This window comes from Schistocerca cancellata, chromosome 12 (genome assembly GCF_023864275.1).
Source record: "Schistocerca cancellata isolate TAMUIC-IGC-003103 chromosome 12, iqSchCanc2.1, whole genome shotgun sequence".
Classification (NCBI taxonomy): domain Eukaryota; kingdom Metazoa; phylum Arthropoda; class Insecta; order Orthoptera; family Acrididae; genus Schistocerca; species Schistocerca cancellata.
In genome coordinates, this window is record NC_064637.1 from 100,841,921 (window position 1) to 100,861,626 (window position 19,706).

At 43.0% G+C, this 19,706-nt stretch overlaps 1 protein-coding gene across 1 annotated transcript in view; it reads left to right on the forward strand.

The window, feature by feature from the left end:
- The window catches only part of LOC126109486 (homeotic protein proboscipedia), a 145,934-nt gene extending 135,100 nt beyond the window's left edge, over positions 1-10,834 (forward strand). Inside the window, exons 4-7 of the mRNA XM_049914512.1 lie at positions 203-460; positions 521-573; positions 9,163-9,462; positions 9,547-10,834. Of these exons, the coding sequence (XP_049770469.1) occupies positions 203-460; positions 521-573; positions 9,163-9,462; positions 9,547-10,348 (1,413 nt within the window). The 3' untranslated portion in view covers positions 10,349-10,834. The remainder of the gene's footprint in view (positions 1-202; positions 461-520; positions 574-9,162; positions 9,463-9,546) is intronic.
- Positions 10,835-19,706: the final 8,872 nt, after the last annotated feature.

Consider the following 19,706-nt stretch of genomic DNA (forward strand, 5'->3'; position numbering starts at 1 on the left):
AACTGCTAATCACTGTACGCCTTTGTGTACCCTTCGTGATGTACATTGTAGTGAATAGAAGTGCAGATGGAGTGTTTGTCTTACTTGATGTGATGTAGGGGCTCAAAAGCAGACGTACTGCGTCACAGTATAACATTTTCTTTATTATTATTTTTATTGAGGAATGATTCGATGTTTTGACGTTCGCGTCCGCACTGTGCAGGCAGCGGTGAAGCAGGAGTCGGCGGCCGCCGCGGGCAAGACGCCCCCGCCGCCCACGTCGCTGCTGGTGTCCACCAAGCGGGAGACCGTCTCCGTGCTGGACTCTGCGGCGCTGACGCCCGCCTCCACGCCCAGTCCCGGGGGCGGCGGGGGCGGAGCCGGGGGAGGGGTGCCCGGGGGTGGAGCCTACGGCCGGCCGCAGAGCGGGGTGCCGCCCCCCGGCGTGCTGAGGGGCGCCGTGGCCGCCGCCGCCGCTGCCGTCGCCGCCCCCGCCTCCGCCGCTGGGGGCAGACGCGGCGCCGCCCCCGTCGCCGTGCAGCAGCCGTGCTTCAGCCCCCAGAGGCTCTACCAGGACAACAACCCCTTCCTCAGGTACAAAAAAAAAAAAATACCTAGGTAAAGTAGGTGACAAGTCGTGGGGCAGCCGAAGTTAAAATCTTCTGGGTTATTAGGCCGCGTCATGTTACTTCTAAAATGTTCGACGTTTCGACCCCTCTGCTCTGATCTTCCTCAGGATCTTTTGGTGTCCACTACTGCTAGAACACTGTCAGAGACGAGTGTCGCGTCCACTTATAAAGTGGGAGTTTTCTGGCGTTCGTGCTGGAGAAGTGATAGCACTGGTTAAAATTCATATGGCTACCATTGGTGGGCCATAGTCATAGGCTAATATTCCCGCTCTGATGCAGAAGGTTGGTAGCTCATCTCCTATAAATACCATTGGCGGCCCATCGTCATTGGACAGAAAGGCACTATTCCACACTTACGCTCGTGAAGGGTTATTGGTTGAAATACCTGCTACGGCTATTGCTTGGTCGTCATCAGTGGCTAGGTTCGAAACGGACAGAGCTAGAGAGTGGGAACGTTTACCCAAAATATATTGTCCGCCGAGGTGACTTGCGGCGTGTTGTTTATGCCGCTCACACACCGCAGCCGCGTATTTACTTCCTTGAAGGCGGGGAACAACGATGCCGGAAGCCTATAGCCGTCCTCTCTATTGAAATTAGATGCATTCTTAGACATTTCAACCGCTTCTCTGACCTTTCTTCTATAAATGTTTGTTTCTTTAGCCAATACACGTACGTTATTAAAATCGATGTCAGAGCCACAGTTCTCGTTCCGCGACTGCCGATTGGGCACTTTGCCTTAGCCGCCCCTGCTGTTCGTGTTGCTTAATGCGTTCTTTAACAGTTCTTCCCGTTTCGCCGATATACACTTTGCCGCAGCCACATGACGCTTGATAGACGCCTGCATTGTGGAGGTAATCAGGTGTATCCGTTTTCCGTCGGAAAAAGTCTTTTATTTTGTTTTGACTAATGAAAGATGTCTGAATACCATTTATCTTTAAAATTCTGCGTATGCGGTCAGTGACCCCAGAAACGAACGGTAACCTGACGGAGTGAGAAGGCGGTTCCTCGTTATTCTTAATAGCGGTATAAATATTCCGCCTTAAAGCCCTGTCGACTGAATAACTATCATACTCATTTGCCTTCAATGTCCTCTAAAACATTCAATTCCGATTCCAAGTTGTCGTCATCGCTGATACGGAAGGCACGTGAAGACAGAGTGATGAGTTCTGCTTGCTTCTGGGCTGGGTGGTGGTGCGAAGTGGCATCTAAATACCTGTTTGTGTTAGTCGGCTTTCTTTACACTCTGTGACCTAGAGTGTTATCAGATGCTCTGTATACCAACACATCTAGGAACGGGAGACCGACCTCACTCTCAACCTCCAAGGTGAATTTGTTTTTGGGGTGAATTCCATTTCAGAAATAGTGGAACAAAAAATGGCTCTGAGCACTATGGGACTTAACTACTGAGGTCATCAGTCCCCTAGAACTTAGAACTACTTAAACCTAACTAACCTAAGGACATCACACACATCCATGCCCGAGGCAGGATTCGAACCTGCGACCGTAGCGGTCGCGCGGTTCCAGACTGTAGCGCCTAGAACCGCTCGGCCACCTCGGCCGGCAAATTGTGGAACACATGAAGTTCTTCTTCGCCGTGTGTCCATATAACAAATGTATCGTCCACATAGCGGAGCCAGCAAGAAGGCTTCAAAGGAGCACTTCTTAACGCTTGTTGCTCAAAGTGTTCAAAAAATGGTTCAAATGGCTCTGAGCACTATGGGACTCAACATCTTAGGTCATCAGTCCCCCTAGACTTAGAACTACTTAAACCTAAGGACATCACACACATCCATGCCCGAGGCAGGATTCGAACCTGCGACCGCAGCAGCAGCGCGGTTCCGGACTGGAGGGCCTAGAACCGCTCCGCCACCGCGGTCCGCCTCAAAGTGTTCCATAAAAACGTCAGCTGCAACTGGCGAAATGGTGTACATACTCATATGGCCTACAGAACCTACAAAAGGGTTGTGCATTACTGGAGCCGTCATTTGTAGTCAGGTGATGTATGTGAAAAGCTCTCTGACGAAAATACAGCCTTACGGCGTGAATTAACAGACTGAACGCGAAATGCTAGTTACAGTTAGCTGCAAAGGACATTTCATTTCCTTAATCTTTGGGGAATTCAATATTCCTCTAACCACAGTGTCAAGAGTGTGCCAAGCATACCAAAATTTCAGACATTACCTCTCATCACGGACAATAGAGTGGCCGACGGCCTTCGCTTAACGACCGAGAGCAGCGGCGTTTGCTAGAGTTGTCAGTGCTAACAGACAAGCAACATTGCGTTAAATGGCCGCGACTGCCTTTGCTAAAGGCACTACATCGCCTGCAGCGCCTCTCCTGGATTCGTCGGCTGCACCTTAGACTGGTATTCGTGGCATGGACAGATGAGCCCCGATATCAGTTAGTAAGAGCTGATGGTAATGCTTGAGTGTGGCGCAGACCCACGAAGCCATGGATCCAAGTTGTCATCAAGGCACTGTGCAAGCTGGTGGTGGCTCCGAAGGGGTGTGGGCTGTGTTCAACTGAAAGGCTCTGGAGCCTGTGTTCCAACTAAAACGATCATTGTTTGGAAATAAATATTTTCAGCTGCTTGGAGCCCACTTGCAGTCACTCATGGCATTCATATTTCCGACCAACCATGGAATTCTTCACTTAAAACTTCCGGGCTGATAGGCCGTGGTCGAAGTATAAAACACTCTCCTGACGTTTCGTCTCCTACTGCGGGAGACATCCTCGGAGGTAAAGCGGCGAACTGGGCAGTTCGCCGCTTTACCTCCGAGGATGTCTCCCGCAGTAGGAGACGAAACGTCAGGAGAGTGTTTTATACTTCGGCCACGGCCTATCAGCCCGGAAGTTTTAAGTGAAGACAATACCGGCCGTGAAAGCTTACATTGTATGATCAACCATGGAATTTTTATGCATGACAATGTGTCATGTCACCCGGCCATAATTCTTCGTGACTCGCTTGGAGAATGTTCTGCACAATTAAAGCGAATGATTTGACCACCGAGGTCGCCCGACATTAATACCCTCCGACATTTATGGAACATAATCGAGAGGTCAGTTCGCGCGCAAAGTCCTGTACGACTCTTTCGCGATCATGGACGGTTATAGAGGCAGCATATCAAACAATTTTTCCGCAGGAGACTTCCAACGAGTTGTTGAGTCCATGTTCCGTCGATTGCTGCACTGCGCCGGGCAGAAGGAAATTTGCCACGATATTCGAACATGTCTCATGACTTTTGTCGCGCTGGCCAGTGTGGCCGAGCGGTTCTACGCGCTTCAGTCCGGAACCGCGCTGCTGCTACGGTCGCAGGTTCGAATCCTGCCTCGGGCATGGATATGTGTGATGTCCTTAGGTTGGTTAGGTTTATCTATTCTAAGTCTAGGGGACTGATGACCTCAGATGTTAGGTCCCATAGTGCTCAGAGCCATTTGAACCATTTTTGAACTTTTGTCACATCAATGGAAATAATAATCGGAATTTTTATTGTTTGTTAAGAATTTAACTTATTCGTCTACATAAGTTTTTTTTCACTCCTGACTTGGCCATTTTTAATTTTTATTTTATGTTATTTTATTTGTTTATTTATTTTTCTTTTTGAGTGATAAGTCTTCTGAACTATTTGATGCGACTCGCCACGAATTCGTCACCTATGTTAACCTCTTCACCTCACAGTAGCTCAATTATTTGCTGGACTTATTCCAATCTCTGTCTTCCTCTCACAGTTTTTGCGCTCTACAGCTCCGTCTAGTACCATGTAAGTTTTCCCTGGTGTCCTACCATCCTGTCCGTTCTCCTTGTGAGTTTCTTGACATATTCCTTTCCTCTCTGATTCTGCGCAGAACCTCCTCATTCATTACCTTATCAGTCCACCTAATTTTCAACATTCTTCTGTAGCACCACATCTCAAATGCTTCGATTCTCTACTGCTCCGGTTTTCCAACAGTCACAACCATAAAATGCGGTGCTCCTAAAGCAAATTCTGGAAATTTCCTTCACAAATTAAGGCCTATGTTTGATACTAGTAGACTCCTATAGGCCACCACATCAGTATTATAGCCTTGGAACTAGTCCGGATTGGATATAACGCACTTATGCCAGCGCTTTTTCCAATGCATAGAATATTTCTGAAGTTCTAATCTATTCTTTTGTGAAAGGATAAAAGTAATGTCCAAAATTATTCAGCAAACCTCCGAGGTGAACAATGGTGTCATTTGCGTAATTCTCATTCCTTGAGATCATACAAAAGAGACATAAATTATCGTGGCGCAAAAACTTCAAACAAAACTAAGATTTTTTTTTCGTCTCTTTGTAGTTTTCTCGATGTTTATCATTGGCACACCATGTTTTCAAACATCTAGGACCGTAAATTTTTTATGCGTCAACTGTGAAATGATAAATTACCAAGATTTTTCTCTCGAATATTTTCGTCATTCATAACCGTGTTTTGAGCAACACATCATACTCCACGAAATATTCGATAACAATACCCTTCCATAACAATGTGTGTCTTAACACACTGGCATTCAACGTCAATCCATTCTCAAAAAGAACTTCTAAAAACGCGCTTAAAAAAAAAAAAAGAGGTCAGTGACGTATTTCGCTATACACAAATGTTGTTTAACATTGATCTTCAGAAGCGTAAACAAATATATGTGTAACTAGTATTTTTGATAATTGACGTAATAATTTTTAAATTCTCATAGAAACTGTAGAAACAATAAACTTTACTTTGTGTTCTGCCTTGTCATGGGGGAAGCCTCGTCAGAGAGGTCCAACGCAAGAGCGTCTAGGGAAGTGATTCCAGGGGTGGTTTCCCGTTGCCTTCCACTGATGATGATGAAATGATAATGCGGACAACACAACACCCAGTCCCTGAACGGAGAAAATCTCCGACCCAGCCGGGAATCGAACCCGGGCGCCTTGGCGTGACAGACCGCCGCGCTGACCACTCAGCTATCGGCGCGGACGTAGAAATAATAATAATAATAATAATAATAATAATAATAATCACTAGTGATGTTTTTCAAATTTGTAAATATACTTTCGACTCTGTCGTTTTCCGGACCAGGGTCTGTTACCTCAGATTCATACATTTACCGCTCTCCATATTCTGGCTGGTTTGACGCGGTACGCCACGAATTCCTCTCCGACGCCAACCTCTTCATCTCAGAGTATCAGATGCTACCTATGTCCGCATTTGTTTACTGAACGTATTTCAACCTCTCTCTTCCTCTACAGTTTTTTCCCACTACAGCTCCTTCTAGCACCATGGGAGTCATTCCCTGATGTCTTAACAGTTGTCCTATCATCCTGTCCCTCCTGTTTGTCAGTTTTTTCCATGTACTCCTTTCATTTCCGAGTCTGCGGAGAACCTCTTCATTCCTTATCTTATCAGACCACCTAATTTTCAAATTTCCTCTGTAACACCACATCTAAGATGCCTCGATTCTCTCCTTTTCCGGTTTTTCCACTGTACATGTTTCACTACCATGCAAAGCTATGTTCACAAGTTACATTTTAAGAAATTTCTTCCACAGAATAACGCCTATGTTTGATACTTGTAGACTTCTCCTGCCCAGGGATACCTGTTCTGCCAGTGCTAAGCTGCTTTTGATGTCCTCCTTGCTCCGTCCGTCATTGGTATTTTGCTGCCGAGCTAGTAAAATTCCTTAACTTACCAATCATGATGTTCAGTTCCTCGCTATTCTCATTTCCTCTACTTCTCATTACTTTAATCTTTCTTCGCTTTACTCTCGGTCCATATTCAGTATTCATTAGACTGTTCATTACGTTCAGCAGGTCCTGTAATTCTTCTTCACTTTCTCCAGGATAGCGATCTAATCAGCGAATCTTATCACTGTTATCCTTCCACCTTGAATTTTAATCCAACTCTCAACCCTTCTTTTTACTTCCATTACTTCTTCGACTTAGAGACAGTACAACAGGAGCGAAAGACTACATCCCTGTCTTACACTGTTTTTAATTCGAGCATTTTGCTCTTGGTCTTCCACTCTTAATATTCTCTCTTGGCTCTTGTACATATTGTGTATTAGCCGTCTCTCCCTATAGCTAATCCCTATTTGCATCAGAATTTCCAACATCTTGCACCATTTTACACTGGCGAACGCTTTTTCCAGGTCAACAAATCCCCAGAACGTGTCTTGATTTTTCTTTAGTCTTCCTTCTATTATTAACCGCAACGTCAGAACTGGCTCTCTTGTGCCTTACTTTTCCTAAAGTCAAACTGGACGTCATCTAACATATACTCAATTTCCTTTTGCATTCTTCTGTATATTAGTATTGTCAGCAACTTGGATGTATGATATGTTAAGTTGATTGTGCGATAATTCTCTCACTTGTCAACTCTTGTAGTTTTCGGAATTGTGTGGATGATATTTTTCCAGTCAGTTGGTTTATCGCCAGAGTCGTAGATTCTGCACACCAACGTGAATAGTTGTTTATTGGCACTTCCTCCAATCATTTTACAAATTCTGATAAAATGTTATCAAGCCCTTCGGCCTTATTTGATCTTAAGTCTTCCAAAGCCCTAATAAAGTCTGATTCTAATTCTGTATGCCCTCTCTCTTCTACTTCGACTCCTGTTTCTAACATAAGACGAATTTTCTCATTCATAGAGGCCTTCAGTGGACTTTTTCCACATATTCGCTCTACTCTAACACTGGAATTTCCATTGCACTCTTTATGGTACTACCCTTGCTTTTTTTAAATTTCGCTGGAGGTTGTTTTGACTTTTCTATATCCTGAGTGAGTCTTTCCGACAATCACTTCGTTTCAGATTTCTACACATTTTTCATGCAGCCATTTCGTCTTAGCTTCCCTGCATTTCCTATTTCTTTCTTTCTTCAGCTACTTGTATTTCTGTATTCCCTAATTTCCCTGAACTTTTTTGTACTTGCTTCTTTCGCCGATAAGCTGAAGTATTTCTTCTGTGACCCATGGTTTCTTAGAAGCTCTCTTCTTTATACCTATGTTTTTCTTCCCAGTATCCGTGATTACTTATTTTACAGATGTTTATTCCTCCCCAAACGCACTGCCATCCGAGCTGTTCCTTATTGCAGTATTTATAACTTTACAGAAGCGTTTCCCTTCATTCCCTAGTACTTACGTTTCCCACTTCCTTGGCATTGATTCACTCTTACTAGTCTCTTAAACTTGAGCCTACGCTTAATCAATACTAAATTGTCATCTGAGTCTATATCTTCTCCCGTGTACGCCATACAATTCTGTATCTGATTTCGGAATTTCTGTCTGACCATCATGTGATCTATCTGATATCTTCCTGTACCTCCCGGTCTTTTCCAAGTATAGCTCCTCCTCTTATGATTCTTGAACAGAATATTCGTTAGCTGAAATTTACTTCAGAACTCAGTCATTCTCCTCTCTCGTTCGTACTACCAAGCTTACATACTCTCGTAACCCTTTCTTCTTCTCCTGTCCCTATACCCGCATTCCAGTTATGGCTATTAGATTTTTATCTCCCCTTACATACTAAATTACCCATTCAATCTACTCATATGCTTTCTCTATCCCTTCATCTTCTGACCACGAAGTGGGCACGTATATCTGAACAATTGTCGTCGGTTAGGTTTGCTGATGAGAACAAGCCTATCACTGAACTGTTCACAGTAACACACTTTCTGCCCTTCCTTGCTATTCATAATGAATCCCACGCCCGTTAAACCATTTTCTGCAATTGTTGATACTATGCTATACTCGTCTGACCAGAAATCCTTGGCCTCTTTCCATTTCACATCACTGACTGCCATTCTGTCTAGATTGAGACTTGGCATTTCGCTTTACAGATATTCTGGCTTCCCTACGACATTCAAACTTCTGACATTCCATCCCCCCCCCCCCCCCCCAATCCTAGAACGTTATCGTTTCGTGGGTTATTCAGTATTTTCCTCATGGTCATTTCCCCTTGGCAGTCTCCTCCCGGACATCAGAATGTGGGAGTATTCCGGAATCTTTTGCCAATAAAGAGACCATCATTATACTTTTACAGTCGTGGGCCGTATGTCCTGAGGATACTGATTATGTTTCTCTAATGCAGTGGTTCTCGTTGCCTTCTGCATCCTTATGCCGTTTATCGTTATGAATTCTTCTGCCTTTAGTGGCAGTTTTATAACCCAAGGGCAAGAGAGTGACCAGAATCTTCGTCCGCTCATCGAACAGTCTCTCTTACTTATGAAGAAAAGTGTACCTATAGCAGCAAATGCAGCCAATAGTAAGTGAAAAAATGATGAAATTTCACAAGTAAAAAGAATTATTTTATTATATTTTTCAACTTCAGCTGCTACGAGTGTGAATCCTGAATCATTCCTGGTCTTGCTGACAAAGTTTCATGAATTTACTTGTAAAAGTATAGACAGTGGAAATTAAAATGTCCTATGGTGCATCTCCTGCTCCAAGTCGGCCCGTTTGACGTCCTACCCCCCCTTAAAAGCATCTCGCATAGATACAGATACGACCACAATAAAGTGAACAGTTGATAAGTTATCAGTAACCTTGTACGTCTTTCTGCAGGCAATACCCTCGACCGAACGGCATGCATCCGTCGCCACGGGGAACCACGTCTGGGGGCGTGAGGACGGTAGGCAGTGGTGGGGGTGTGGTGGTGAACCCAGCCTACCAGGCCCCACAGCCACCCCCACAGCCGCCCCCACAACAGCAGCCTCCCCCGCCGATGCAGCCTCAGCAGGGTCTGCCCCACCACCAGTACCACGCTCTGCCCGCGCACCAGTCCGGGGGCGGCTACACCAGCTACAACGGCTATCAGCCCGAGGCCACTGCCGGCTACGCGGGCTACCGGCAGCACCAGCACCAGCACCAACAGCACCAGCAGCCACCCGCACACCACCAGCAGCACCAGCCGCAGCAGATGGTGGCCGCCGGCTACCAGCAGCACCACCACAACTACCCCCACCACGACCAGTACACGGCGGCCGCGTACGCCGCCGGGGTCTACGCCGACGGGGGCGGTGCCTACAACCCGGAGAGCGTTCACCACCAGCACATGGTGCACCACCAGACTGGGCCAGAGTACTACCACGACGGCATGCACCACCACCATCACCACCACCACGCCCACCCGCACCAGCACCACCAGCCGCAGCAACAGCAACAGCAGCACCAGGCCGGCCCCATCGTAGCGCAGCACCAATCCTTTGTGCAGCATCCCCACCACCAGCACCACCAACTGAACCACGGGCAGCAGCAGCTCGAGTACGGCAAGCACCAGCAGCAGCACCACCACTACTACGAGCACCACCAGCACCAAGGGCACCACCTCGTGCACCAGGGGGGCGACGCTTCCACCATCCCGTCCAATTTCGTCTCGTCGCCCGACCCTTTCCCCTTGACCAACGCCAACTCCAACGGCACTGCCAACGGCGCCAGCAACAACAACAACAACAACCCCGGCACGCCCAACAACAACAGCAACAACGGCGGCAGCAACCAGACGACGCCCAATGGCGCGCCCCCGACGCCGGCGTCGGCGTCTTCCGCGACGATCATGACGCCGCCCACCAGCGTCCACCCCTCGGAGGGCTCCGGAGAGAGCGGCGGCTTCGGCACTGGAGGCGGCGGGGGCGGCTTCCACCATTTCTACAGCGAACCGCCTCCAGAGAGCAGCAACAGCTCGGCCGATTTCAACTTCCTGAGCAACCTCGCCAATGACTTTGCCCCCGAATACTACCAACTGAGCTGAAGCCTACGCTCTGTGGACTGAAGACTCCGTGTGTCGAACATTTCTGCAGCTGCCGTCCGGCGGACAGCTTCAATAACTGGAAAATGGCAGCTGATCCAGCAGCTTCCCCAACTTCGCCCCAGAGTATTTCCAGCAAAGCTGAAAGTTATGCTCTACTGAAGTTACGAGGCTGTGTGTCGGTGGTTGCCTCAACTGCCCAGTGACGAATAGCTTTAATTACGCATTGATGATGCCACTACAGTCGTTCATCACTCAGAAATTGTTACGAACCCGACACGCTTTTTAGATGAACACTACTATACTGGATATGGAGTTGTTTTCCCATTGCCTTAACGAACTAGAGGGCTCCTCGCGTTTCTCAGAATTTTACCTGTGATCTAAATGAAGTTGAATTATTAGCGTGTGTGAAGCATGCTTTTAAAATCAATGCGAAGGTGTCAAAAAGTTCAACAGTCGCAAACGTTCTTTATCTGACCTCAAATTGACCAGCGTCGCGCGACACACACACACACACACACACACACACACACACGCATCTCCTCTTTCCTGTACCTCTCCGGAGTGCCATTCCACTTTCTCAATTAAAAAAAAGAGTATGATTCAGTTTAAGTATGGACAATTTTGACACACTTTAGCGTTTCAAAATGAACGTTTGATACACAAGGTTTTAATCACTGATCTAGAATGTCCCTAGTCAACCGGTTTCCTTCCTGCCGGTTTTGCTGTCAAATTAGTTTGCTATATTTTATCGTAGGACGCTTTTTATTTGCTGGCATAGATGTCAAACGTATGGGAAGAACCAAAGAGCTATATTACTTCCGCTTCACATGGCAAGGTCTGTCTCACTCTTTCCTTAATATCATTATTATTTTTTTTTTTTGTATATCTAAAAAATTTGGTCGAGCGAGAGTATACCAAACATCTGAAATTTTGGTCACTTGAAGAAAATCATCTGTTCGTTAAAGTTATTCTATATATCGTTCCTGAATGAAATCACTTTTTTCTGCGTGTCTGCCTTCCGTCAAACACATTAATTTGCCCTTTTTTTACGCGCTTGATCGTCACAAATTACATTCCTAAATGAATACAGGAGTCACACTTGCTACGAATGTTTTTCATTTGTATGGCGAAGAGAGCGGATTTCATCGAGGTGACAGTCTGTTCCAAGTAATTATTTGGTCTCGAATCCACTTTTTAATGGTATAAACACATCCGTTGTATGTACTGCACTTTGTCTCAAACTTATCCAGATTTTCTTGCAGCAGCTCACTTCTTTCCCTCGAGTTTATGCAGATACGACCGTGCATTCTATTCTCACAAATTGCTTCGTTGGCGTGCCAGAGTTAATAATCGGCGCTGTATTAAAGTGGACATATTATCTTCATATAGTGCTCTATCTCTGCGGTTTTCCACACCTTGTGCTTCCGTATAATTAAAATTGCTCGCTTCCGGTGGGTAATTAAACATAACACCGAGGCGCTACTCTGTGACTAGATAGCAGGCCGTAATCAGGATCTCTCTTTTTTCCGTCGTTTCTGTCAGAAAGCAACTCTGGGCGTGACGGAAGCGCGTTTTCCTCAAAATGTTACGCAGTGTGGAACTTACAGCACTGGTCGTTTTGTCCTAATTCGTCATTTGTACAGGATGGTGGGAACCGCGGCAAAGTACTCTAGAACGTGCCGGGAAGGAAATGTTCATGACCTGAAACATATTGAGAAGCTACTTCACATGTCTCTTAAACTCAGCCGCAGATTTCGTCTACATATAGCAAGTAATTCGTGTATACTAGGAGCTACCATTCATTTAACCGAATATACGTCACCGTATTAATCTTTTGAGCACTGGTAGCTGCAGGTTTACTTGGATTTCCTGTGCCATCGTAGTTTTGATCGCGGATACAGTTTTCTTCCAGAAAAATCGTCTCATGCATTCTGTAACGGCCTATTCCCTGCGCTGACAAAGCAAGGTTTCGCAATATGCTAACCAGTTTCTCGTAAACTTTCTATTTTGTGACCAGTTACACGGATATTGTAGATGCGGATTGGATCACATTTCCTGAGCCTCGCCTGTACCAAAGCTGTCCAACGAAAATGACCAATAATTTTTTTTTTTGAACATACCTTTAGTCATCCACATAATCATGATAGTCTGTAATCAATGTAATGCCTATTTCAAGTGTTGCATTTCCATCAGTTGCTGCGAGTCCTCCATGAACGTTCTCTACTTTACACGCTTTCCAGAAAACTGTTTCTTTTAACAGGGGAGAAGACCAATATTACATAGAATTTAGCGTGGGATAAAGCAGAATTAGAAACACATTTTGCAATGATTTACTCAAAGGAGACATACGTACTGTTTACAATGTGCGAACGTGCGTTACCATTTAATAACGAGAATCATCCATCAGTATATTGCTTACCGTATTTAGCATGACATTAAACGTTTTTTTAATTCTGTAAAATTTCACCAGAATCAGAATCTATAAAATTATTTTCAGTGTACAACTGCTTTAGCAATTACCATGGAGCGTAACTTCTCGATACTGTTGTACGTGGCGTTTTCAGAATTATTATAATTCTGAAGAAGGCTACGGAATACATATTACCATCAGTTACACACTTAGAATACGCTTACTGATATCTTGAGCATAAATAAATTAGATATTCACTATATTTCTAGCAGAAACCACCGATTATATTCTTTTCCTAGATATTACTTACGCCAGAGAACTAAGAACGCACCTTCAAGTTGACGTTAGGGATTAACCAAATGTAGGCAAGTCTCATTTCCAATAAATTATTGCCTCTCACGGAAAACTATCATCTCGCTGCAAGACTGAAGTCGAGCTTCGCTTGTAGCGTCCCTTATTACCCGTTACGTCACTCGGCGGGAGAAATTACCTCCGTGGCGTGTGTAATTTTCTCGTCAACGCTCCGCATGCCGAACCAATAAAATTACTACTCTACGCTATTCGTGATGTTGTTCGATAATTTCTCACTTTCAATTTCTCGCACAAAAACAATGAAAGCCAATCTTTTCATTTGTGAACCAACCTTCAACATTTAAGTACTCAGTGAAACTCTGATCCATGACTTTTTTACTGAACTTTCATTTCTTCGTATAGTTCTAAGCCGGTTTCTGAGCTCAGAAGTGAACATTCTAAAGCAACTGATCCGAACTTCGCTCCGTACTTCGATCGTTTCATCATTTCCCAACTTTCTTATTTGTCACGAGACCACAATATTTTTTAGAAAATGCTGCGAACACTACTGACAAATCTAAACTGTGTCCTGAGACAAAACGCGAACCTGGATTTTCAGCCTTGTTATCAACCGCAAAATGTCTCAGGAACCGACGTAAAAGGCTTCCTTCCATCACAACTTCGCACGGAAAGCTATATCCCATGAAATGATGGCCGCCAAGACATGCAGGTTTCACACCCGTAATCTGCATCTTTAACCAACAAAATAATATGAAAATTACCTTGTACTAAAATTAGTGAGGTCGTCGTTCTGGGAAATACATTTTCTTCGGCTCCGTACTTCCCTTTTCCTTAGACGTTTCTCTCACAAGTCCTCTGGTACACAGTCAATCTACCTTGTTCTTGCTACTACTTCTCCTGGGCCACCTTCCACTAACATTTCCCCAATTCTCTTGTCAATGTAGGTGTTGTCCCTTCTCCACAACATGTCAATCTTCTCTCCTGAACTTTCTTCGAAATCTTCGTCACTTTAACACTGCCTCACACTCTCACGCTTCTGATCCTACTGTCTCTGGCGCCGCTACAAATTTTTCTTCACTTTCATCATTTCAGCCATTCTACTGCCTTAACCTGTGCGTAAGTTGATGCTCATGTCTCGGATCAACACAGCATAGCACATCTCACTCTTCCTTTAGTCTCCAGATTTATTCATCTATCGCACAATACACCTGACGACCTTTTCCTGTTCATCCAACTTATCTGCATTCTACAGTCTATTGTGAAATCTGAATTATCAGAGAATACCGTTGATCCTAAGTAGTCAAAGCTGTCGACTTTCTTCAATTTTTCTACGTATTAAGGATTTTATATCATCGAACCCTAGAGCGCAAACAAATTTCATTGTGATTATTAGTTGCAGCTATACATGCGCCACGTTCAGACCATAAATATAATCTTGATTAGTGTAACTGCCATAACAGCTTAACACATCGTCATAAATATTTGTGTGATAACATTCATAAACACTGTGTAGGAGGAATAATGTGACAAATCGGTCGTATACAGTCAGATGGAAGGAAGGTCGTAAAACTAATACACAATATCGTTAAAGATTAGTGACTAACACATTTAACCAGTATTTATGCTACAGACGACACAAATATTGATTAAATGTGTCAGTTCCTAAGCTTTATGCCTTAGTTTTAAGACCCTAGTTATAGCTTGTTGTATACGAGCCATGTCTCGCGTCATTCCACCTACACATTCTGTATCAACACCGTCACCCTGAATTTTTATGACTATATGTTAAGCCGTTATGGCAGTTACAGTAATCAAGGCTGTGTTTATGATCTGAAGATGTCTCTTTTGTAGCTGAAACTAGTAATCACAATAAAGTAATCTTGACTTCGAGGATATATATATATATCTCGAAGTCAAGATTACAAACAAATTATGTATATATATATTTTTTGGTGAGACTTCGAGGATATATTACAACAGATAGCTTGTCCGCCCCTTCGAATGTTGACAATGTCAACAAACAGAGCTTTCTTTACGACTTGTCCACCCAACTGGATTGTTTGTTCCCCTTGTTCTCTGTCTTTCAAAGATTTCCTTCAACTCTTCCATGTCATATCCAACTCATCCCCGCTGGTGCCACATAGCGGTGTACCATTTTCCAACGTCAAACCAACGCGCTTGCTCTTTAGCACCGTCTGATACTATTTCAATGAACAGATCGAAAATATATGGGCTTCCCTAAATAAAAAAAAAAAATATTTTTTGTTCAACACCTACCCTAAAAATAAATGTGAATAAAAAAAATTAATGGTCATTTCGTTCGACAGCTTTCACATGCGTTACCTGACCTGTAAAATTACAATTTTTTCTAAATTCGTTTAAAGTTACTGCTTTTCCGGTTCTAAGTTAAATTAGGTATGCTGATAGTTTGATGCCTAATCTGAACATGTTGACGGCAGTTGTGTATTCCGCCTACTGTGCTCTTAGGCTTACACCAACTTACTATTTGTACGAAGGCGGAAAATTCACTGATGGACGCCTATTGTTATCGAGAGCAGATTTTAATGAAGGCTCGATCAGGTAGGGTTCAGATGCGGAGGCCCCATGAATCACGTCGGTGAAAGGCCCTCAAATTCCCCTGTCGCCGCGACCGCACTCATAGCGTACGGTATTCAAGTGTCCATCGCGGCGAGAGAGTCTTTTGTTTCCTCTCCCCAGCCAAATTGCCGTCCTTTCTGTCGCCCACACAGTGGCAAGATTCATCGCCGCCAGTGCGGCGGACACATTGTCGCTAGTTCATAATGAAGGTAACAGCTTGTAATACGCTCCTCCAGGGAGGGAAAAGACTGTGGTAAAATAATGCACACCATCCCGTCATGCACCGCGGAAGAAATTCCCCGGTGCTGATAAACTACGAAACAAAAAACGGAGTCATTTCGAAAGTTTATGTGCGAGGAGCCTGAAATCTCGTGTGTATGTGATGTGTAAAACAAAATATGAGTTTCCGTGACGGCGTGTGACACGCGAACGCAGATTTGGGCCGCCGTTTGCAGGAAGAAAATGAAAAACGCAACCGTTTAGTGTTCGGTTTGTAAAACGAAATAAAATGTGGGAATCAAAGAACGAAAAATGTTGTTACGTGGAACTATTCTGCAATCGACAGTTTGCAATAAAAGGGCTTGAGAACTGTTGCAGAATTCCTGCCCAAATGATTATTGTGTAATTTATTGCTACAACAAAACTGACTACAACTTTTCCTCGTACTATCGTTTTAGATGTATAGTGCTTTTTTCAGTCCATTGTGGTGAAAGTAGGAGAGAATCGTCTAAAAGAAACAAGTGAAAACTTTGTAAGAGTTAATCAAAACTTTGTTAAAGGAGATTGAAATAAAAAAAGAAAAGAAAGAAGGGGCAATATTTGAACAAATCTGTTCTTTAATATTACACGATAGCTTATTACTAGCTGATATTAATGTTGTTGTTCCTTTGTTGTTTAATGTAAATACCACAATAATGAACTTTATTATTACTAATCAATAATTACTATTCCTTTATGATTATTATGTACAGCTCTATAAATGAAAAATACGCCACTCGTTCTGTGGCGTAACAGAAATAAAATTACACAAAGTTTTAGCTTACGGTGTTCACTCATTGTTTCATCTTTGATCCTTTCTCAAAATATTTCTTTTTTTTTTAAATTTAACTTTCTGCGTTGCTTGTTCTAAGGGTAATAAGAAAGCCATTTCGTTATGAGGTGCAAAGTGATAAGGATTACAGGGTAAGTACATCAGGTTACTCTGTTAATACACAGGATGATCGAGAAATCAGGAAACATATTTCGTTCATATTGTCACACAATGAGCTGTTGTTAGAGTTTGTTTTAGTACACTACATAAATGATGTAGTAAACGGTGGGATTACCGGAGTATTGGTAGAACTGGAAGGGAAAGAAACATACATGAATGTGTAAGAGAGGATATGGAAGCCGTCGACTTATCTTCGCTTTTCTTTCTTTTTCTTTTTTTGCACATAATTAGAACTGCATATCAGTGTTATTCATTTGTGTATTTTTATCCTTACAGGGTATAATTTGCGTTTCGTAAGACATAAAAACTGGCCGATCATATGATTTCTCCACTTTTATGTAACCAGAGCAATTACTTTTGATGCTAGTACTGTTTACATGCACAAACATAAAAAATGTATAGAATTATTATTTTCTACTCAGCAGAAAGTTATTCACCACTATCAAAGGCAAGAGTTTCCCATTGTTTTTGATTAATGCGAAAGTTGGTTGGTGAATAGCAGAAAGATGTTTTTAATAAGACCGGCGAAGTGATGAAGCTATGTTTGGTATCATTTCGTTTATCAGTTTTTTGATTTTACCGTTTTGTTGAGGAAATTGTGTTTCCCAGCGCTATATTATAAATCTGTATCGTTTTCTTTATTTTTATTAGGACACACCTCTGTTTCACGTTATATATCAATCATTTGCGAATAAAACCTGAACTGAACACCGACAGTATCAATTTCGCTATAAATACTGTTTATTCTTAAATAAAAGACAGGAGGGTAATAATGTAGAACAAAAATGTTCTATAGGCTCTTTATACAGTATATTCTCACTCAGCACCTTCGGGTTTTAGGGGAACCTAGGAAGGGACGGATCGCATATGTAAAGAAAATGATCGTTTAACGCCGGATAGGTATGCAACACATCCAACATATAGGTAATGCAGTATGACCTAACTCACGAAAGCCAGTACCGTAATCTACACGCCTGCTTATGGTAGACTAGGTACCCTGCGCTAGGTTTACAACTCTAATTGTTGTTGTTGTTGTTGTTGTTGTTGTTGTGGTCTTCAGTCTGAAGACTGGTCTGATGTACCTCTCCATGTTAGACTATCCTGTTCATGCATCTTCCTCCTCTACTGCAAACTACATCCATATTAACGTGATTACTGTATTCAAGCCTAAGTCTTCCTATATAATTTTTAGACCCCTACGAACTTCGCTCCACTGCCGAGTCGAAGATTCCTTGCTGCTTCAGAATGTATGCAGTAAACTGATCCCTTCTTTCAGTGAAGTTGTGCCACACAGTTACCTTTTTTTCCTCCAATTCGATTCAGTGCCAACACGTTAGTTAGTCGCTCTACCCATCTAATCTGCACTCCTCTACAGCCCCACACTTCAAAAACTTCTACTCTCTTCTAATATGAAATTCTTATCGTTCAAGTTTCGTACAACTCAATACAAATTTCTTCATAAATTACTTCCTAACACTTAAATGTACCATAAAGGGTAAATATCTTTGCAGTGAGCATTCGGATGCACAGACCGAGAATTCTGTCCTCTGCTGCAGCTCAAGTCACGTGATTTTGGGACGTTGCATTTAGCCCGTATAGCACGTAGCGTATTTGAGTGTTATTAATTTGCTTCCACAGATATGTCACCTTCAGAAGCACCGTGAAACATTATATACACGTTTTACATACTTAACCGTTAGATATCAGGAACTGAAGTTGGCTTAAAGATATGTAGAGCAATGGTATCGTGCTTTTTCGCCACAGTTTCACAGCTAAGTTTCTACTTCAGTTAGGTTTTTCGTTAAAGGGATAATAAGTGCAGACAACAATATTTTTTACCTTTCCTATTGTACTTATTCATATTACCTAACCTCTGTTCTAATTAATGACACTGTAGCCGATGCTGAAGAGTCACGAAAAAAGAACGGATTTGGAAATGTGAAATCGTTACTGCAAATATGGTAAGTGCACCAACTGCTTATCCTCTATTATTTTCAATTTTTCTTTATTTGCCCTTCTGCTTTTTGTAGACAAGTAAAATGTCTATAACATTTTTTCACCATCTCATCAAAAAAGTAAAGCGATACACTACTCACAAAAAAATAAAAAGCTCACGATCAGTGTCCGAATTTGGAGTAGCGTAATAGAATAACTGACAGCCAACGAAATTCTGTTTTAGGTTTCTTGTTGCACTGATTCATATTGTCGAATCTGTTCTAACTAATTACGTTAAACGACGCTGCATAGAAAACTGCCTCATGCAGAAATACTTAGGTACACATAAGGGTTTGAGAAACCGCATAGATTGGAGGAAATTAATCAGACTGCCATGTATAAATCTTATATGCTTATGAACATAGCATCAGTATGTATACATTGACTGGCAGTTTACTCAAACATGCAACTTTATCTATCACTTGTCTCGTAAACACACGGCCACACAATCGCAGAAATTATGTTTATAATAGAAGACTTCATAATACCGTGTTTCGATGTTTTTCAACACGTCTCGTATCAATATGATATTTACATTTATGCATTTGTTGTACATACCTACGAGATGTAACTGGTCCTCCTGTAACATACTTCTCTTTACATCTGTAGCAAAGACAGTACTGCACCGTAGTTGTTACTAAAACGTGCATAGACGTACATAAAACAAGGCGAATTCGTGTGATATTCAAGTTTCGCTATTACCGCACACAAGCAACGTCGCCCCAAAATCACGTGACTAGAGCATGCGCAGTAGAATATACTCACTCCATAGATTTACGTACGTACGTACTCTATGAAATTTATATTCTGTGTTAACAGCTTACACTTTTTCA